Source organism: Pelophylax lessonae (assembly GCF_965119305.1).
Source record: "Pelophylax lessonae genome assembly, chromosome: 8".
NCBI lineage: Eukaryota > Metazoa > Chordata > Amphibia > Anura > Ranidae > Pelophylax > Pelophylax lessonae.
In genome coordinates this window covers 45464840-45486554 of record NC_138775.1, presented here as the reverse complement: position 1 = coordinate 45486554, position 21715 = coordinate 45464840, and the positions used below count along the sequence as shown (strand labels likewise).

General features: G+C 42.3%; 1 protein-coding gene across 1 annotated transcript in view; it reads left to right on the top strand.

The window, feature by feature from the left end:
• Window positions 1–21715, top strand: part of FAM3D (FAM3 metabolism regulating signaling molecule D) — a 157059-nt gene that overhangs the window by 85938 nt on the left and 49406 nt on the right. Inside the window, exons 4-5 of the mRNA XM_082266268.1 lie at window positions 4118–4141; window positions 8421–8544. Of these exons, the coding sequence (XP_082122394.1) occupies window positions 4118–4141; window positions 8421–8544 (148 nt within the window). The remainder of the gene's footprint in view (window positions 1–4117; window positions 4142–8420; window positions 8545–21715) is intronic.

Below are 21715 nucleotides of genomic sequence, written 5' to 3'. Positions count from 1 at the left end.
AGTGAAGCATGGTGGTGGAAGTGTCATGGTCTAGGGCTGGGGCTGCATGAGTGCTGCCAGCACTGGGGAGCTACAGTTCATTGAGGGAACCATGAATGCCAACATGTACTGTGACATACTGAAGCAGAGTATGATCCTCTACCTTCCGAGACTGGGCCGCAGGGCAGTATTCCAACATGATAAAGACCCCAAACACACCTCCAAGATTACCACTGCCTTGCTAAAGAAGCTGAGGGTAAAGGTGATGGACTGACCAAGCATGTCTCCAGACCTAAACCCTATTGAGCATCTGTGGGGCATCCTCAAACGGAAGGTAGAGGAAAGCAAGTTCTCTAACATCCACCAGCTCTGTGATGTCCTCATGGAGGAGTGGAAGAGGACTCAAATGGAAACCTGTGAAGCTCTGGTGAACTTCATGCCCAAGAGGGTTTAGGCAGTGCTGGAAAATAACGGTGGCCACACAAAATATTGACACTTTGGGCCCAATTTGGACATTTTAACTTAGAGGAATACTCACTTTTGTTGCCAGTGGTTTAGACATTAATGGCTGAGTGTTGAGTTATTTTGAGGGGACAGCAAATTTACACTGTTATACAAGCTGTACACTCACTACTTTACATTGTAGCAAAGTGTTCTTTCTTCAGTGTTGAGGCATAGTAGAAGATATAATAAAATATTTACACAAATTGGAGGGGTGTTCTCACTTTTGTGAGATACTGTAAATCCTATATAATAATAATAACTAGGTGTGTGGGGTTAACTATCTGTCACCCTACTCTGCTAAAGTTCTATATGGACCCAGAATTGTAAATTGTAAGCACATTGTGCACAATTACACCAACAACAACGTCCAACCTGTGGACGGACAGGCTAGCAGCCAGATGTGGATTTACCATTATACAGTACATGGTAATCTGTTACTGATAGTCAATCTCTGTGCCTGCATGCCAGCACTCTTAGACCAGCTGCCCTTGGCCACAGAATATGTTGGCCCTGCATAAATTTGGTCTTGTTGGACGTTGGTAGCAATTCAAGAAGTTGTGTCATTCAATGCTGTAGCGAGTAAAGTGGTGATTGGGGAGGTGTGGCTGGAAACAAAGGCAAGATAATGTTGGTTCCCTGAAAGTTTGAGTGAAAACCATGTAGTTTCAAAACCATATATAAAAATAAAAAAATGGAAATGCAATTACAATGATTTCTCTTTTGTTACACAATTTACACCAAATGGCAAAAGTTTATGGGCACCTAATCATCAGACCAACTATATGGCCAAATGTATGTGGACACCCCTCTAAATTATTGAGTTCAGGTATTTCCAATGAAGGGTACTGTTATTGCTGCATCAAACAAATACATATTTTATACAATTGTGCACCTTGTGGCAACAGTTTTGAGAAGGCATGTTTCTGATTTAAAAAACAGTATCTCTCCTGCGCTCAAGTGGTGTGCGGGAAGGTAAATGTTCTAGGTGGTTTTTAGGCACAAATGGAGTGGTCTTGCTGCCCTCCTCAGGACCAAGGGTATCCAAAAAGCAATGCAAAAGAACGACAAGAGAAGGGCGCACCGACCTTGTGCATTACCACTAAAAAAGTTTATTAAAATCAAAGAAGGGTAGTGTACAATATACTCACAAACATAGGATAAGTGCAAGCATGTAGGAAATGGGAACCGCTCGCTTCCAGAACACTTCTCCACTGCTGGATAGTGTGATGGCGTCCTCAAAACCTGGTATTACTGTGCCCCTGTGGACAAAGCAAGCTCCATAACTGTAGACATGGTTTAACCACTTTACCACTAGAGGATTTTGCTGTCTTACGTCTGGGCCACTTTTTGCGATTCGGCACTGTGCGACTTTAACGGACAATTGCGCGGTCATGCGACGCTGTACCCAAACGAAATTTACGTCATTTTTTCCCCACAAACAGAGCTGTCTTTTGGTGGTATTTGATCACCTGTGCGATTTTTACTTTTTGCGCTATAAACAAAAAAAGAGCGTTTATTTTGATAAAATAACAATATTTTTCACATTTTTTATATGAAATCCCCCCCCCCCCAAAAAAATGTAAAAATCAATTTTTTTTTACATTTTTGGCCAATTTGTTTTATGCTACCTATGTTTGGTAAAAAAAAATCACAATAAGCGTATTTTGATTGGTTTGCGCAAAAGTTATTGCGTTTACTAACTAAGGGAAAGATTTCTGTCATTTTTGGTGTTTTTTTTTTTAACGCGTAATGGCGGCGATCTGCGATTTTTTATGCGGGACTGCGACATTGTGGCGGACAGATCGGGCCCTTGACTGACATTTTTGACACTTTTGGGGGTACCAGTGACATTACTGCAGTAATCAGTGCTATATATATGCACTGTTACTGTAAAAATGACACTGGCAGGGAAGGGGTTAATTTTATTGCAGAGGGAGGGATTAATGTATGCCTGGTGCTTACTGACGTGTGGGGGGGGAGGTGACTGAGTGACACAAGGACAGATCGAGGGTTCAACTATGCTGAACCCTGCAATCTGACCCTGCCATCTGACCCTGCCTGTCACTTCAGAGATCCGCCCGCTTGTGTTTACACAGGCGGGCGGATCTCCACACTGGATTCCCCGACGATCGGGGAAGAGCAGCAGCGATCGCCGCTGCTCCTCCCCTGGCCTGACTCCCGCTGTGACTGAATACAGCGGGAGCGAGCCTCCGAGAAAGGGGAGTGTCTGACTACGTAGGTCTACGTCGTCAGACGATAACGAACCACTTTGCCGCAGTAGGCTCAACGTGAGCAGACGGCAAGTGGTTAATGTGTTTGGTGTGGATAAACTTGAATGACATGCACAGAACCCTGATCTCAAATTATTACACACTTTAGGGGTGAATAAGAGCACTCATTGTGAGCCAGGTCTTCTTGCCCAGCATCAATTCATGACTAGGGATGAGATCAGGTGTGTTCGGATCCTAGTCCAAAGCTGCCTGAGTAAAGGGCCATACACACTATTAGATTTTCTGAAGACTTTTTCCTTCAGATTTACCTTTTCTTTGTAGAGCAAGGGCCTGCCAGATTGCATACAAATTGAAAGTGTTTAGGTTTGACCTCATATTATATGGTTTTGGTAAGTCTAAAGGAAAAAGTCTTCAGAAAATCTTATAGTGTGTATGGCCCATTAGGCTCCTTTCACACATGCGGACCGTTTGTCCCTTTTTTATCCATCCATTGACAGGTGAAAAACAAACATCAATGAATCTCTCTGGAAAAACGCTTGTAAATGCACGATAATCCATTTACATTTACTTCCGTCAACATCTGTTTTTGGACGGATCAAAAACCCTATTTTTCTTCCGTAAAAAAAAGAAAAACCAGATTGGACGAAAAACGGATGTAAACAGACAAATGGTCCATTTTTACTTGAAAAAATGGCTCCAGGACTCAAGTGGTTAAGGACTTTAGCTGGAGGATGTAAAACACCGATGTAAAAATGGATGAAAAACTGATGTAAACTTTATCTGTTTTTTCTTTGAAAAAACGTGACTGAGCTGATGATACAAACGGTCCACATGTGTGGAAGGGGCCTTATTCTGCCAGACAGCTGTCACTGCTCACCACCAATCATAAATGACTGAGGAATTCCCCTCCCTGCAGCCATATGTAAAGAAAGGGCATGTATACTTGCAGCTGTGGGGAGGGGAATGCCTCGGCCGATTATGATTGGTGGTGACCAGCTTTCTGACGGGATAGCTTTAGCTTTGGGTCCAAACATGCCCGAACTGATCCCTGTTCCTGACCCCACAAATGCTCCTTTGGGTGAAAGGACACACATTCTCATAGACACGCTACAAAATCTTGTAGAAAAACTCTACCTCTACCTGATGAAGGCTTGTATAGCTGCAAAGAGGAAAGGGGGACAGGGAGGGGTCCTTAAAAATGCCCATGGTTCTCGAACAGGGTGTTAAAAAAGCTTGTATAGCTGCAATGATCACTTTTGCCCACATAGCACATTTATTTTCACCACATTTTGTTGCTGTTCAGCTTAAAACCTTTACAAGTAATGTAGCTTTAAAAGAACTAGTGATAAATTGCAAAGAGATCCTGCAGCTAATTAGCGCTTTTTCTTTCTCTTTTTTTGTAGATAAGCAGACTGATGATACCCATAGTAAGTATACTTTTATTATACTTGGCAAAACTCATTACTACTTTGTGACACTGGTGATTTAAACATCTTGAAAAACTCTGTTTCTCTGTACAGAAGTGACAATGTGCATGAACTGGCATGCTCTAAATGCCCATACACACGTACCGATTGTCGGCCGCCGAATGATCGGCCGATTTTCAGCTTGTTAGTATGATGCTGCCGACAGCGCACTTTCGGCCGAACAGAATCTGTCGTGCAAGCATTAAAATTTTTGTATGCCGACACCAGAACGGCCGATTGTTCGCCAGTCAGTACAGAATTCGGCAGACAGACAGCAGATTTGCAAGACTGGGCATGCTCAGAGAAAAAACACACGGAAAGTTAACCATCACATGACATCACTTCTGCAGTCGGCTGTTGTTGGCTGACAAAATTCCTGTGCAGTCTTTTGCACTTTTCAACAGACAAGACAGCCCTCAGACAAAAGACGGCCGATCGTACGGCCGACGATCAGTACGTGTGTACAGGGCTTTAGGCACCCTTTTTCTTTTGCTAATCAGCTGAACTGCAGTTTTTAATCCCTGTTTTAAGGCATGCTTTAAGCTGCCTCAAAACACAGCTCTGATACCTCCCCTCCATTAACCACTAGATTAGATGCATCTGTGCCCAGACTTGACGGTCTCTGCAGGCCCAAGTAGGACTATATCTTGGATTGATCTTTATGCACAGCTGTATTTTTATTCACCCCCTCCCCTTTTTATCAGGTTTTTTAAATTCTATATATATAGCCTGTTAAAATATATAACAAAAACTATCAGCGCAAAAAAATATATCAATAGTGAATGGAGCAATAATCAAATGATATAAAGACCGGCTGCACACACTAAAAGTGTCTAAACCACACAATGTAAACTAAATAAACCAAAAAGTAGTTTTGCGCCAGTCGTGTGCACACATAGTGTAATAAAACTCAAAATCAGTGTCCATACATGTTCCAATGTCCATACAATCAATCAAATAAACGGTGAATCCACGTGTCCAAAAGAATCTTGTGCAAAACTTAATTAGTGCTTTTGTTATTAGTGCAATCCCACCACCAGGTGAATTGGTCTCTCACCTCCACTATAGACCCACTGCTGGGTCAATCACAGCGTTGTATACACACAGGGACCTTCAGATAGTAAAGGCTATGGATAGCCTATCACCTCCAGAGGGATTCTCACCGATAGACATAAAGGGGAACAAAGGAAGAGATCTAGTGCTCTCTGTATGATTGCAGTAAACCGCTTTATTGAGGAAAGGAATAGTACTCACAAAGGTGGCGCTTCCAAAGCGCATAGCAATCAGCATAAATGGTATCTAGGAGGAGACAACTTCCAGCACGCAGGCTCTGTCCCCTATACGCATGACGTCGAAGCCCAACCACAGGCATTGACTTCCTCAGTAGGGGTCCTCAGTAGACCCCTACTGAGGAAGTCAACGCCTGTGGTTGGGCTTCGACGTCACGCGTATATGGGACAGAGCCTGCGTGCTGGAAGTTGTCTCCTCCTAGACACCATTTATGCTGATTGCTATGCGCTTTGGAAGCGCCACCTTTGTGAGTACTATTCCTTTTACTCAATAAAGCGGTTTACTGCAACCATACAGAGAGAACTAGATCTCTTTCTTTGTTTCCCCTTTATGTTTATCGGTGAGAATCCCTCTGGAGGTAATAGGCTATCCATAGCCTTTACTATCTGAAGGTCCCTGTGTATATACAACGCTGTGATTGACCCAGCAGTGGGTCTATAGTGGAGGTGAGAGACCAATTCACCTGGTGGTGGGATTGCACTAATAACAAAAGCACTAATTAAGTTTTGCACAAGATTCTTTTGGACACGTGGATTCACCGTTTATTTGATTGATTGTATGGACATTGGAACATGTATGGACACTGATTTTGAGTTTTATTACACTATGTGTGCACATGACTAGCGCAACTACTACTTTTTGGTTTATATAGCCTGTTAAGGTTTTTATTGTTAGCCATGATTAAAGGAGTTGTAGAGGTAAAGTTTTTTTTTTATCTTAATGCATTTGCATTAAGATAAGAAGCCCTCTGTCTGTAGCAGCCTCCCTAGCACCCCCAAATACTTACCTGAGCCCCATCTCTATCCTGCTATTGTCATTTAAAGTCAGTTAGCCAATCAGGAGAGAGAGGGGGCAGGGCCGAACTACAGCTCCATGTCTGAATGTATACACAGAGCTGCAGCTCGGCTCGGGTGCCCCATAGCAAGCTGCTTGCTTTGGGGGCACTTGACAGGAGGGAGGAGCCAGGAGCACAGAAAAGGGGGACCCCAGAAGAGGAGGAACCGGTCCACTCAGTGCAAGATCAACTGCACAGAGGAGGTAAGTATATGTTTGTTATTTTTTTTTTTTTTTTAAAACATGACTTTACAATTATTTTAAGGCCTAGCAGCCAAAACGCATAGTCCTTTCGAGTGGATTTTATGCTTGTTCCTTGGAAATAAAGAAGATTTGTATTTGGATACTACCGAGGTGTCAACATTTCATTATGCTTAAGCCAGACATCATATTACCTGTAGATTAAAGTGAACCTGTCAGCCATGTTTACCCTTTGAAAAGTCCTGCATAAGGAAAGAAACAAAAATAACTTTTACTTTTGTTAGCCAAAGTTTCACTTTGGGATCGGACTTTCTTGATCTCTGAGTGAAGCCCTCCACATCTAACTACACCTTAAATACTTAAAATGGCCTACTAGAACAGCCCTCATTTCCCCTATTGATAAAGATTAGGAAAAATAGAAAATATGTTGGGAATTTCCAGGTGCATATATTACACATAAAAATGATATCATATTAAAATCGATTTAATTTATTGACATAATTATGCATCAAAAAAAGTCTAGTTAAAACCAGAAGGGTACTATACTGTTCCTGGGGGGCACGTTTTTAGACAAAACTTTTTTTTTCATTTTGAATAGAGCAAAGGAGTATTCTGTCCAGTTCTGTTCGCCAGTCCTCAGGAGGGAGGTGTTGGAGCTGGAGAGAGTCCAGAGAAGGGCAACTAAACTGATTAGGGGATTGGAGGACCTTAATTATGAAGAGCGTCTGCAATTGCTTGATTTATTCTCCCTGGAGAAGAGACGCCTGAGGGGGGACATGATAGCAATTTATAAATATCTCAATAAGGATCTAAGATTAGAGTAAAAGCTATTCAGTCGAAGGGATTGCATGAGGACTCGAGGGCATACATTGCGATTAGAGGAAAAACGTTTTAACAACGAGGGGGGTTCTTTACTGTTAGGGCTACAAGATTGTGGAATTCTCTACCACAAGAGGTGGTTTCTGCGGGAAGTATGGTGGCTTTCAAAAGACTCTTAGACTTACATCTCAAGGATCAGAACATTCAGGGCAATGTGAGATGATTACAGCCACACACACCTACACAGGTTGAACTGGATGGACTATTGTCTTTATTCAACCTCACCTACTATGTAACTATATGTAACTATAAAGGAGGGTTATAACCCTCATCAGATTTGTTTTCGCCATCTGTGTCTCATTGTGGAGATTTCCCTTCACTTCCTGTCCCATAACCAAACAGAAAGCAAGAGGAACTTGCTTTAGGAATTAAGGAAATTCCTTTTGGACTCCCAGGTCACCAGACCTAGTATTCCCATTGGAAGTTTTCCTCTCTATTACTTTTCTGGGTACAACCCAAAATTTGGAATCTTCTTTTACTTTAGTTTTCAATGATAATGGTAAAGAGGACAAATAGAGAGGGAAAATCTTCCAAATGGGGGCACAGACAGCAATAAAAACTGACAAGCATTTTAATCCCTCTGACCTCCAAAACTAAAAAAAAAAGTTTTGCCTTTAGTTATATTTTAATGTATTTACAAAGCATCAATATTGATTTTCGCATATTACTCTAGCTACCCCTTCTATCAGATCAATCCATATCTCAATAACATATCATTTGAGTCTCTCAAGGTGATTGGAGAGATGTGATTTGGGCAGATTCAAAGCATTTCACAATACGGTTGACCCGCTTCACCAAGAACTGTTAAAAAAGCCTTTTTTTAACTAATTAAAAGCTTGGGGTATCTCGTTTCTCTATATTACCCAGGAGAAATGCAGTAGGGGTAGCATTACATTAATTGAATATTATGTGTGGCGCTTTGGTGATGTACGGGGCCACATTTAGGGCCCTCTTTACAAAATAAAAAAGTATAATTCATATGCACAAGCTGTGCTGTGGTTTCTAGTAAAATCTGATAAATTGTACTTTCTTCCAGTTCAGAAAAAAGCACACAGCAAATGTGGAAATGAGAAGGAATGTCCGGACAATTACTATGCCTTTAAAATCATAAGTGGAGCAGCCAACGTGGTCGGCCCCACAATCTGTTTTGAAGACAAAATGTAAGTGGAATGTAGCAGCTATTTTGCATCATTGGCATGGTCTCATCTGTGTACTTATTAAAGGTATCACCAAGTAACATACTTCTAGTGTTTGAAGTGTGCCAGTTCCAGAGAAGATGGCTTTGATTTGCCAAATTTATATGACACTAAACTCTGGTTTAGAAAGAAAACATTCTATAAAATTCCCTCCTATTGCTCTGTCTCCTCAGAATCTCCAAATTCCTTTGCTCTTGCTGCTATGATCTGACTTCCTGTTAGAGGGTGGCTACTTCCTGTTAGAGGGTGGCTACTTCCTGTTAGAGGGTGGCTACATCCATTCTCCATGATCCTACTGTATGGAGGAATGTGGCCACCATCATTTGCTTGATCCAGAGATGGACTTTGGACTTTGCATTTTAGGATATGTAGTGTGCGTAGAACAGTGCTCATGACCGCAACTAATGTGAAAAAGGAGAGCTTCAGGAGAACCTTTAGCTTCTTATATGGATGTTCTGAAAAAGATACTGCATATGGTGTTTGTTTTACTGTTATCATATGACCAGCTCTGCACAGACGTTGGAAGACCTAGTGTGATGCATAGTTTGGTATAATTTGATCTTGGCACTGGCACGTTTGTGCATGTTGATCTGCCGCAGGGATCAGTGGTTTCAGTTTTTGTATGAAGACTATGCAGATATGTTTGGTTTTTATAAATGAGTATGTGTTAGAAGGAGTTAAGTGGAATTAACCACTTAAGCCCCGCAAGATTTTCCCCCCTTCCTGACCAGGCCCTATTTTGCGATTCGGCACTGCGTGATTTTAACGGACATTTGCGCGGTTGTGCGACGCTGTACCTAAATGAAATTGACGTTCTTTTTTTTTCCCCACAAACAGAGCTTTCTTTTGGTGGTATTTGATCACCTGTGCGATTTTTACTTTTTGCGCTATAAGCAAAAAAATAGCGTAAATTTTGAAAAAATAACAACATTTTTCAAATTTTTTTATATGAAATTCCCCCCCAAAAAAATGTAAAAATCAAAATTTTTTAACATTTTAGGCCAATTCGTTTTCGGCTACATATGTTTGGTAAAAAAAATCGCAATAAGCATAATATTTGGTTTGTGCAAAAGTTATTGCATTTAGTAACTAAGGGAAAGATTTTTGTCATTTTTGTTGTTGTTTTTTTTAACGAGTAATGGCGGCGATCTGCGATTTTTGTTTGCGGGACTGCGACATTGCGGCGGACAGATCGGACCCTTGACTGACATTTTTGACACTTTTGGGGTTACCAGTGACATTACTACAGTAATCAGTGCTATACATATGCACTGTTACTGTAAAAATGACACTGGCAGGGAAGGGGTTAACTTTATTGAGAAGAGGGGTTAAGTGTGTCCCTAGGGGCGTGGCTTTTCGTGTAACAACAGAGAAATACGATCCTGCATAGCAGAACCATATGATCTCTGTCATTACACAGGGGAGAATGACAGGCGGCTTTGTTTACATCAGCCGCCTGCCTTTCTCCCTCTCCACCCGATGATCGCGAGTGACCGGTGGACATCGGGTCCGCCGGTCACACACGCGGAGATGTTAGGGAGCGAGCGGGGGCAGGAGCGCGCCTCCGGCAGCGCGCGCTCGCCCCCTAGAGCCTCACAGGCGAGCAACGTAGATCTACATCACTTTGCCTGTGAGGGGCTGACTGCCGACGTAGATAGTCATGCGGCGGTCGGCAAGTGGTTAAACAAAAACATGTAAAACCCGCTGACAGGTAGGGTTTTTATGACAGAAGAGACCCTAGTGGTCTCTTCTGTCATAAATGCTTCTCCTGGCCTATAGCAGTAATGTACACTGAGACACGCATGCACAGCTCATAGTACATTTACGGCACAGCTCTATGTCATGATGAAGTGACTCCCCTCTGCATGTGCAAAAGTGACGTCATTGCAGCCCAGCCATTTAAGTGACAGAACAGAGCAAACCTGGAAGGAAGTCTGGGAGAATATGGAAACACCCGGGGTGAGCTGAAATGCTGACAGCTCAGCACTGCAGGGATTTGTTTGACAGGTAAATCTGCTATCATGTGATAATATGCAGTGCATACTTGTAGATTATAGCACAAGCCTCCTGGGGGCCCATTTAAAATATATAGCAGAGTTTAATCTTGCTTTAAAGTGGCTGTTAACTTACGACATTAAATATAAACAAAGCATATCCCTCTATATTGTGTACATGTCTCAATCCAGAGCACTAAGTGTAATTTCTGTCTGCTGCTTCATTCCTCTGCTATAAGCATGAGTCACTCCTGACAGGTTTTCCTGACACCGAGCGAAAAAGGTGACGGGGAAGGAGCTCCAGCACACAGCATGTGATTGACAGCCTCAGCTCTGTTCCTGTGTGTAGGGGTGTGTGTCCCTTCCCTCCAATCAGCTCTCAGAGATCACCTCACTGAGCTCTGCAGTGTGTAACTTCAGCTCCCCACCTCCTGCTTTCTGAAAGCTCAGACAAGCTGTATAAATACTGCACTGGCGGTATAGAAAAAGGGCTGTAGATAAACAGATGCAACTTAAGTAGGAGGATTTGTTTAATCTCTGTGTATCACTTGAGGCCAGTCACTTCCCCGGGTATATGTAAGGGTTTACAACCGGTTTAAGTTAGTGTTAGAGGATTAGGTTAAGATTCATTTTATGGTCAGTGGGTTCTGAGTTCAGAGTCCTGGTTGGAGTTGGGATTTAGAGGATTATGTTTTATGGTAGGTTTTAGAGTTAGGACTACAAGGTAAGGGTTACTTTTATAGGTTACGGTGTTAGATTTGGGTTCATTGTCGACAGTTATGTTTTTGAGTTAGGTTAGGTATTTAGCTGGGTGTGTTAAGGGTTGTGGAGAGGGCTGAATTCAAAACATTTTTTGCCTATAGATTAAGGGAGGGTTATAACCCTTTTAAGGTTTTATATTTTGCCATCTTTTTCCCATTGGGGAGATTTCCCTTCACTTCCTTTCCCAAAGCAAAACAGGAAGTTGGGGGAATCCCTAAAAATAAAAGGGGAGCTACAATCTGGGTGTTTGTAGCTGCTGACTTTCAATACAAGGACACTTACCTGTCCAGGGATCCAGCGATGACAGCACCCTGAGCCAATTCTTCAATCGGCTCCAGGTGCAGGGGCCAGCATCTTCACTAAGGGAAACTGGCAGTTTCCTACTGCGAATGCACGAGTCACGCTGCACTTTCTGAATAGTCCTGCTTTCTTTTGCTTTCTCCTGTGACCTGTGTGTCCCAGAAGGCAACGAGGTGAAGGAGGAGGGGCCAGAAATACTCGGAGATCGCCGCAGCAATCTTACCCTGAAGTGGGAGCAGGCACCTGTCAAAACCAGGTATCTGCTTCCTCCTCCTTCCAAAAAGTGCCAAATGTGGCAGTGGAGGGGAGAGCTCTGCTTTAAGGGAATTCCTTGGGGACCCCCAGGTCACCAGGACTAGTGTCCTTATTGGAAGATTTCCCCTTTATTTCTTTTCTGGGGATAACCCAAAATATGGGATTATCTTTTACTTTTACTTTCATTGATAATGGTAAACAAGACAAATAGAGAGGGTGAGTCTCCCTAATGGGGGCACAGACAGCCATAAAAACTGACAGATGTTCTAATCCATCTCCCCTCTATCCAACAAAAAAAAAAAACATTTTGCCTTTAGTTGTACTTTAAAGGTCAAGGAGAGTAAGTCAACCTTTTATATTCCTATCAGGGCTGCTGTTAGAAATCACGGGGCCCCGTACAGACTACCTGGCAGGGCCCCCCCAAGAATATATTAAAGATATATTTAGCTAAAATTACAACAAAATCACTATTAGCAGACACAAATATAACATAACTCGCATAATTCCTGCTAAATCTAGGGAAAAAAAACTATGTTAAATAAAAATGAAGAAGAGATGAGAAAAATATACAGGCTGGGCAGTTGGAGCTCAGTGATCAGAGACAGAGGAAGAGAATCAAAGTTACAAATAAACTTCTGGGCAGAGATAACATTAGAACCAGTGCTGGGAGGGGGGGCCACACAGGGAGGGGGATTAGTGAGAGACAACTGTCTCTTTCTCAGCAGATAAAAGCTGATAGCAGAGAGAGAGACTGATCAGATTCAGGTGCTGGAGGAAGATTTCTGTATTTTTTGTCCATCACTAATCCCCCTCCCTGTGTGGGCCCCCCTGTGTGCTCGGGCCCCCTACAAGAGGGCTGGTGGTCCCCCCCTATCAGCGGCCCTGATTCCTATGTCAAAACTTTCGCACTGCCTGGCTCTGGATTGCTGGTGCAGGAAAACAATGTACATTATGGGAAGTAATTGATTTCTGTGCACAGCACTGAGAAAACGCTTTTGGCTGGAATATTATCTTTGTCCATCCTAGTTTTCAGGCACAGTCTTGTCAAAAGCACTGATTTAATAGGTCACAGGCTCTAAACACTTGAAGGATACTCATGTGCATGTGGGATAATATATAGAATTCCCATTTATTTTATTACCAGTATTTATTTTACAAATTTATATGATACAGACACATTCTCCAATGTCTTATTCTCCATTCACACCTGAGCATATCCATTTTCTGGCGATTTTTTTTTTTTTAACTTTTTTTTTCAGCCTTTACAAGCTTTTTTTTAAGCATTTTAGAAGCGTATTACAAGCATTTTACAGCTTTGGGCATTTTTGTTTAGCCAATAGAAAGCACTAGGGGGAGAGAGGGAGAGGAAATTAGGGGTGGAGAGCTACTATTTGAGCATTTTATGAGTGTTTTTCTGCTCAAGTCAGGCATTTCTATTGAAGTCTATGGGGCTAAAATGCACTTTTTGAGATTCAGGCATTTTGCTTAAGGCGACATAACGCAATGAAGTGAGCAGGGGTCATTGAAATGAATGGGATTTTGCTAGTTGGGCCTTTTGGAGTTTCAGAGCTAGGCATTTTACAAGCTGAAAATCGCTCAGGTGTGAACGGGGTCATACAGAGCATACCAACTTTCAAATATTAGATATAAGAAATTAGCAGTGAAGCACAACCTTGGTATTTTACTGCAAAAAAAGTAAGCAGAACTTGTATATACACTGTACATATTGAGTATATATATGGCTGCCCTCAAGTACATATATTGATTTCAAGATATAAATAGAAATAGGTTTTAAATACATTACCACTTATTAAGTTTATTTGCAAAATGCCATGCTTATGATTATCATAAAAAAAATTTAGACTGTTCATTCAGTATCAATGATTTCTTGTGTGTTGAGGTTTTATAGGATATTGCACTATGCACAGTGATTAAACATTATCTCTGTATAGGTCAAATACCTGTAATGTGTAATAACTGGATCCGTGTTCTCAGGAATACAGGAAGTGAATTCCAGCTGCAACATATCACCTGTCCAATTGCTTTTTTTTTTATTCTAGGTTTTTGAACTTGTCAGGTTTTGTGATGCTCAAACTGTATTTGCATATTTTGCTACGTGGCCGATAGCAGGACGTGCGTGTTTTAATAAGACACATTTACATAACACCCTTTAAGGCTCTCTATAGAAGGAAATGTGTTTAACTGTGAGTAGGCTAATGCCCCATACACGTGCAGATTATCTGCAGACTTTTGTCTGCAGACTTACCAAAACCATGTAATATGAGGTCAAACCTAAACACTTTCAATTTGTATGCAATCCGGCAGGCCCTTGCACTACATAGAAAAGGTAAGTCTGCAGACAAAAGTCTGCAGCTAATCTGCACGTGTGTACGGGGCATTAGGTGCTGTAATGGGTGCTGAAGTGACAGTGAAGTAAAGTGCTAACAAGAAATTAACAAACCCAATTTCTATCAAGCAAATTGGCAAACTCACAGATATTAAAGTGGAACTGCAGGCAAACAGCATAAGTCCCCGTTCACACTGAGGCGACCTGGTCGCCTCACAGGTCGCCGTAGGTCGCCTTCCATAGAGAAGCTGTGGACCCGTTCTAATAGGAGCGACACAAGTCGCTCCGACTTAGAAAAAGGGTCCGGAGCTTCTTTGGGGCGACCCGGAGCGACCGTCATAGACTTCAATGTTATGAAGTCCGTGCCGGCCGCTCAGAGGTCGCGGCGCGCTGCCTGCACTGCGACCTCGGAGGTCGCCCCGGGAAGTCAGATCGCCCCAGTGTGAACGGGGCCTTATACACAGCATAGATTCTTTCATTTGCGTAGCACTACCCCCGTAAGAGCCACCAGTCACACAAGCAACAGTCCATTCACTCCAGCTCAGTAAACAGTCTAGTCTTTTTAGTATTTATTGCTGAAGAAATTTTGTAACAGTAGGAGGACAATGGGGAATGGGATACTCCAAAATGCTTGAGCACAATTCTACAGAGGACACTTCTCTCTCTAAAGCCCCGTACACACGTCCCGAATGTCGGCCGAACGATCGGCCGTCTTTTGTTCGGTGCTGTCCTGTCGGCTGAAAACTGCAAAAGACTGCACACGAATTTTGTCGGCCAACAACAGCCGACTGCAGAAGTGATGTCATGTGATGGTTAACTTTCCGTGTGTTTTTTCTTTTCTGAGCATGCCCAGTCTTGCTAATCGGCTGTTTGTTGGCCGAATTCTGTACTGACTGGCGAACAATCGGCCGTTCTGGTGTTGGCCAACAAAAATTTTAATGCCTGCACAACAGATTCTGTTTGGCCGAAAAGTCGCTGTCGGTTGTCGGAAGCATCACACTAACAAGCTGACAATCGGCCGATTGTTCGGCGGCCGAATATTTATGGCCGACAATCGCTACGTGTGTTACGGGGCTTTAGTTGCAGCAACAAAGTCTTTAATTTACAGCTGGGGACCATGAGTTCAGCACAGACGATGCTGAAGTCGTTACAGCTGGGGACCATAAGGTTAATTTGTAGCACAAGTAGACAAACTGGAACAGTCCAGACATTCCTGGCTGAGGATAGACACAAGTAAATGTAGACTGGAGAAATGTCAGGATGAGTTACAGCTGGCACCCCAGATGTAGAACAAGACACATTCACTAAGCTCCTGGTCACACTGATTGCGACATTGAAATCAGGCTACTTCACTTAAAGTAGCCTGATTTTAACCACTTAAGCCCCGGAAGATTTTACCCCCTTCCTGACCAGGGCCTATTTGCGATTCGGCACTGCGTGACTTTAATGGACAATTGCGCGGTCGTGCGACGCTGTACCCAAATGAAATTGACGTCCTTTTTTTCCCACAAACAGAGCTATCTTTTGGTGGTATTTGATCACCTGTGCAATTTTTTGATCATGCGCTATAAACAAAAAAGAGCGAGAATTTTGCAAAAATAACAATATTTTTCACATTTTTTTTTATATGAAATTCCCCCCCCCCCCCCCCCAAAAAATGTAAAAATCAAAATTTTTTAACATTTTAGGCCAATTTGTTTTCTGCTACATAGGTTTGGTAAAAAAAATCGCAAAAAGCGTATTTTGATTGGTTTGCGCAAAAGTTATTGCGTTTACTAACTAAGGGAAAGATTTTTGTCATTTTTATTGTTTTTTTTTTAATGAGTAATGGCGGCGATCTGCGTTTTTTTTTTTTTTTTTTTTTTTTTTTTGCGGTACTGCGACATTACGGAGGACACATTGGATCCTTGACTGACATTTTTGACACTTTTGGGGGTACCAGTGACATTACTACAGTAATCAATGCTATTGATATGCACTGTTACTGTAAAAATGACACTGGGATGGAAGGGGTTAACTTTATTGGAGAGGGAGGGGTTAAGTGTGTCCCTAGGGGTGTGTTTCTTACTATGATTGGATGTGGCTTTGTGTGTAACAGCACAGATCATGGGACCGAGTGATCAGTGCTTTTACACAGGGGAGAGTGACAAGCGGCTTTGTTTACATTAGCCGCCTGCCTTTCTCCCTCTCCATCCGACGATCGCGAATGACCAGCGGACATCGGGTCCGCCGGTCACACGCGCCGGCTTCTTCGGGTACGAGCGGGGGCGGGAGCACGCCTCTGGCGGCGCGCGCTCGCCCCCTATTTGCTCCCAGGCTAATGACTTACCGGTACGTCACTTTGTCTGGGAGGGGCTGACCGCCGCCGTATATAGTCCGGCGGCAGTCAGCAAGTGGTTAAAGTAGTGCTACTTCAGGTGCTGCTTGGAAGACATCTGTGACTTCATGTACAGATGTCTAAGCAAATCGCACCTAAGCTTGCAAAAAGTAGTGCAGGAACTAATTTCAAAACCGGAGTAGGAGTAGCTCCGATTTGCCCGCTTCCAATGTGGACAATAGGGTGCGACTTGTCATGCAATTTGAAACAATCAAATTACATGACAAGTCACACCAGTGTGACCAGGGGCTTAATCTTAAGCTTAGGTCAGTACTCACAATATCTTGGCTTTGGTGTTAATGAAATTAACAACAGGTACACTAGATGGGCAACAATAAGACAGCCTCCAAAACAGGAATGCATTTATAGGTAGAGGCCACTGAACTTTTTTTTCCCCCTGCTCATCTTTTTTGACTGTTTTTCACTAGTTTTTGTTTAGGTAATTCTTACTCCCTGCTTCTTATGTTTTCAGGAATATGGTCAATAATCATAAATTTAAGCTGAGACTGATATAAAGAACTTTCTTTGTGGTTTTCCCAATTAAATATAGTCCAAATATGTCTATGTGGACCTAATGACATGGGGAAACCACACAGAAAGCTAGTGAGTAGATAGCCCAGCACAAATATTCCATGAGAGACAGTTTAACACATTTGTCTGTAGCCAGACATTTGTAATGCTTATACTCTGTATTCAGCTTACATTTATGATTATGGATCTTATTCCTAAAAACAGAAGTGGTGGGGAGCAAGATTTGCTTTAAAAAAAAAAAAAAACTAGAGATATGACAGAATCACCATCTAATTTTTCTTCACTCAAGGAATTTGTGAATTCTGATTTGGACCTATATTTATTTCTGTAAATGCAGTTCATTTGATTTTCCTATGTTGATGTTTTCTTTTGATCTTACAATGGGTTTCTGTGAAGGAATACATACAGTCAGGTCCATAAATATTGGGACATCGACACAATTCTAATATTTTTGGCTCTATACACCGCCACAATGGATTTGAAATGAAACAAACAAGATGTACTTTAACTCCAGAGTTTCAGCTTTAATTTGAGGGTATTTTCATCCAAACCAGGTGAAAGGTGTAGCAATTACAACAGTTTGTATATGTGCCTCTCACTTTTTAAGGGACCAAAAGTAATGGGACAAATTAACAATCATAAATCAAACTTTCACTTTTTAATACTTGGTTGCAAATCCTTTGCAGTCAATTACAGCCTGAAGTCTGGAATGCATAGACATCACCAGACGCTGGGTTTCATCCCTGGTGATGCTCTGCCAGGCCTCTACTGCAACTGTCTTCAGTTCCTGCTTGTTCTTGGGGCATTTTCCCTTCAGTTTTGTCTTCAGCAAGTGAAATGCATGCTCAATCGGATTCAGGTCAGGTGATTGACTTGGCCATTGCATAACATTCCACTTCTTTCCCTTAAAAAAACTCTTTGGTTGCTTTTGCAGTATGCTTCGGGTCATTGTCCATCTGCACTGTGAAGTGCCGTCCAATGAGTTCTAAAGCATTTGGCTGAATATGAGCAGATAATATTGAAACACTTCAGAATTCATCCTGCTGCTTTTGTCAGCAATCACATCATCAATAAATACAAGAGAACCAGTTCCATTGGCAGCCATACATGCCCACGCCATGACACTACCACCACCATGCTTCACTGATGAGGTAGTATTCCTCCTTTGGAATGGGTCTAGATCGGATCTTGATCTCTTCATGGTGGAGCTTAATCAGAACGATAGGGGCATAAAGTTGAGCTTTGAGGCCAGTCAGGAATCCATCAACTTCCTTGATCTAACGATTCTAAGTGCGGGTGATAAGTTTGTCACCAACACTTACTTTAAAATGACTGATCGTAACTCATATATTCCCACGGACAGCTGCCACCATGCCCCTTGGTTGCGTACTGTTCCGAAGGGACAATATATGAGAATCAAGAGGAACTGTACAAACACAGTTGATTTTGAGAATCAGGCCAAAATCCTCACCAGTAGATTAATGGATAAAGGCTATGACAGCACTTTCCTTAGGAATACTTTCGAGGAAGTTGGGAGGATGGATAGATCTGATATGCTTTCCATAACAGCCCGTCCAAAGACCACGAGTGCTTCCTTTAATGCCCCTTTTGTCACTACCTTCTCAATACAGCACAAGAACATTAAAAACATAATTCGGAGACACTGGCACATCCTTAAAAGTGACCGTCTTTTGTCCAATGTGCTACCAGAGCAACCTAGGGTCATTTTCACAGGGGCCCCTACTCTAAGGGACAAGCTGGCTCCCAATGTTTTGAATCCCCCTGGGCCTAAGCCGACCTTTTTTAGCCAGCTCACTGGCTATTACAGGTGCAACCATTGCCAGACCTGTTCAGTTAATAAAAATAAAAAGAGGAACATCAAGGAATTTCTGTCCACGAGCACAGGTAATACCTTTGAGATTAAACCCTTTATCTCTTGCTCCACGACAGGTGTGGTTTATCTGTTGCAATGCCCTTGTGGCTTGAAATATATAGGGAGGACCAAAAGACCCCTATATATCAGATGCAATGAACATTTAGCCTACATTAGGAAAGGGTTTACAAAGCACTCTGTATCCAAGCATTACCGATTAAAGCACAACAAGGATCCCCAGGGCACTATTTTCATGGGGATCGACAAATTTGTCCCTCACTGGAGAGGAGAGCCCTTTGTTAGGGGGCTCTCCAAGTTGAAAATGTCCTGGATCTACAGGAACAAATGCTTTGCCCCTTTCGGTTTAAATGTAGATACAGATATTAATGCTTTTATCGATAATTCTTGATTTGGTCTCTTTATGCTTATTTTTAATTTTGGAACGTTTTTGAGCCTGTATATTGGCTCGATTTGGTCCTGTTTCCGGTGGAAGTTGCACCCGTTCAGGCTCTGTGGCTAATTTTGTACCCCCTTTTTTATACTACTAATTTTTTCTTATCATTTATGTGTTTTTAATATCTAGACCCGTTGAGATTGTATAGCGTATGGTGGGCCAGTTTATTCTCAGCCTACTTAGATTTACATCTTTATTTTTATCATTATATGATTTGGCCATTCCCAGCCTGGATTAGGCGTTTTAGTGCTTATTTATCATATATATATAGTCTATTCCGTTATTTGGCTAATGTTAATGGCCACTGTACTGGCTCTATCGCTATATCAGGTTGATTTTATCAATTCAGACTCCATTCATGAGCAGATCCCTGCGGTGGCAACTCCGGCTGGACCTTAATTTTATTCTTTGTGTTTTTGTTTTTTATTCTCAATTGTCATTTGCTATATATTCATCAGTTTCCAGGAATGATGATCGAGCTTCACTAACATTTGAGACAGCAATGGTGGCTTTCTATTGGGTTAGGAGCTGCAGCCGCTGTGTGAATGCTCTCTCTGCTAATGCCTGTTTTTTTCCATGTTCTAATATGGCGCTGTCTGCTTCCCCGACTTCCGGAAGGGGCGTATGCCTCTGACTGTATTAATAGTGGTGACTCAGAGCGCCGCCCGCATCCCCTGGAAGACGTCAGTTCTGACGAAACGATCGTAGGGTAGGCGTGCTGACGTCACTACTGTGCGGCCGGAAGTCGGGCGGCGGCGGCTTTGATCCTGTTTGATGAATGCTTTTATCCTTCGGCATATTGTGAGTGTATTTACATTTATTTGTTCAATAAACTGTGCATACCATCTACACTATTTTGGCCCCACTCTTCTCTTGCATATGTTTGCTTGACTCTTGATGAGGACGAGGTGGCTGGTGCTGTCCCTATACCTGATTGTACTCGGTGGGAGAGGTGGCATACGCTGGAGCTGGCTCTGAGGCTAATTGGTGTTCATCCATGCTAAAACCTGTATCCATCTGGTAAGCGCATACCCCTTATGCATGCTTCACAGCGGCTGACTGAGTGCTCTCTGGTGGTGGATTTTCTCTAACCTGGAGTCCGTTGGAGGCTTTCTTGGACTTGACACTTGATCTTTGATACCCTTTTATGAACTTGGACTGCATTCAATTTTCTACTGTTCATACACCTGTTTTTATCAATTGCTAGCGCAGCTTTCTATTACATATTTCCTTCTAGTGTTTCCCACTACAGCTGCCGCTTTTACTATTATTGCTCCAGCGCGGTTATTTACATTTGCAATGTGATGAGGTAGTATGCTTTGGATCATGAGCAGTTCCTTTCCTTCTCCATACTCTTCTCTTCCCATCACTTTGGTACAGGTTGATCTTGGTCTCATCTGTCCATAGGATGTTGTTCCAGAACTGTGAAGGCTTTTTTAGATGTTGTTTGGCAAACACTAATCTCGCCTTCCTGTTTTTGAGGCTCGCCAATTGTTTACATCTTGTGGTGAACCCTCTGTATTCACTCTGGTGAAGTCTCCTCTTGATTGTTGACTTTGACACACATACACCTACCTCCTGGAGAGTGTTCTTGATCTGACCAACTGTTGTGAAAGGTGTTTTCTTCACCAGGGAAAGAATTCTTCGGTCATCCACCACAGTTGTTTTCCGTGGTCTTCCGGGTCTTTTGGTGTTCCTGAGCTCACCGTTGCGTTCTTTCTTTTTAAGGATGTTCCAAACAGTTGATTTGGCCACACCTAATGTTTTTGCTATCTCTCTGATGGGTTTGTTTTGTTTTTTTCAGCCTAATGATGGCTTGCTTCACTGATAGTGACAGCTCTTTGGATCTCATATTGAGAGTTGACAGCAACAGATTCCAAATGCAAATATCACACTTAAAATTTTACTCTGGACCTTTTATCTGCTCCTTGTAAATGGCATAATGAGGGAATAACACGTGCCTGGCCATGGAACACCTGAGCAGCCAATTGTCCCATTACCTTTGGTCCCTTAAAAAGTGGGAGGCACATATACAAACCGTTGTAATTCCTACACCGTTCACCTGATTTGGATGTAAATACCCTCAAATTAAAGCTGAAAGTCTGCAGTTAAAGCACATCTTGTTTGTTTCATTTCAAATCCATTGTGGTGGTGTATAGAGCCCAAAAGATTAGAATTGTGTCGATGTCCCAATATTTATGGACCTGACTGTATACTAACATATTACAATTTTCACTTTATT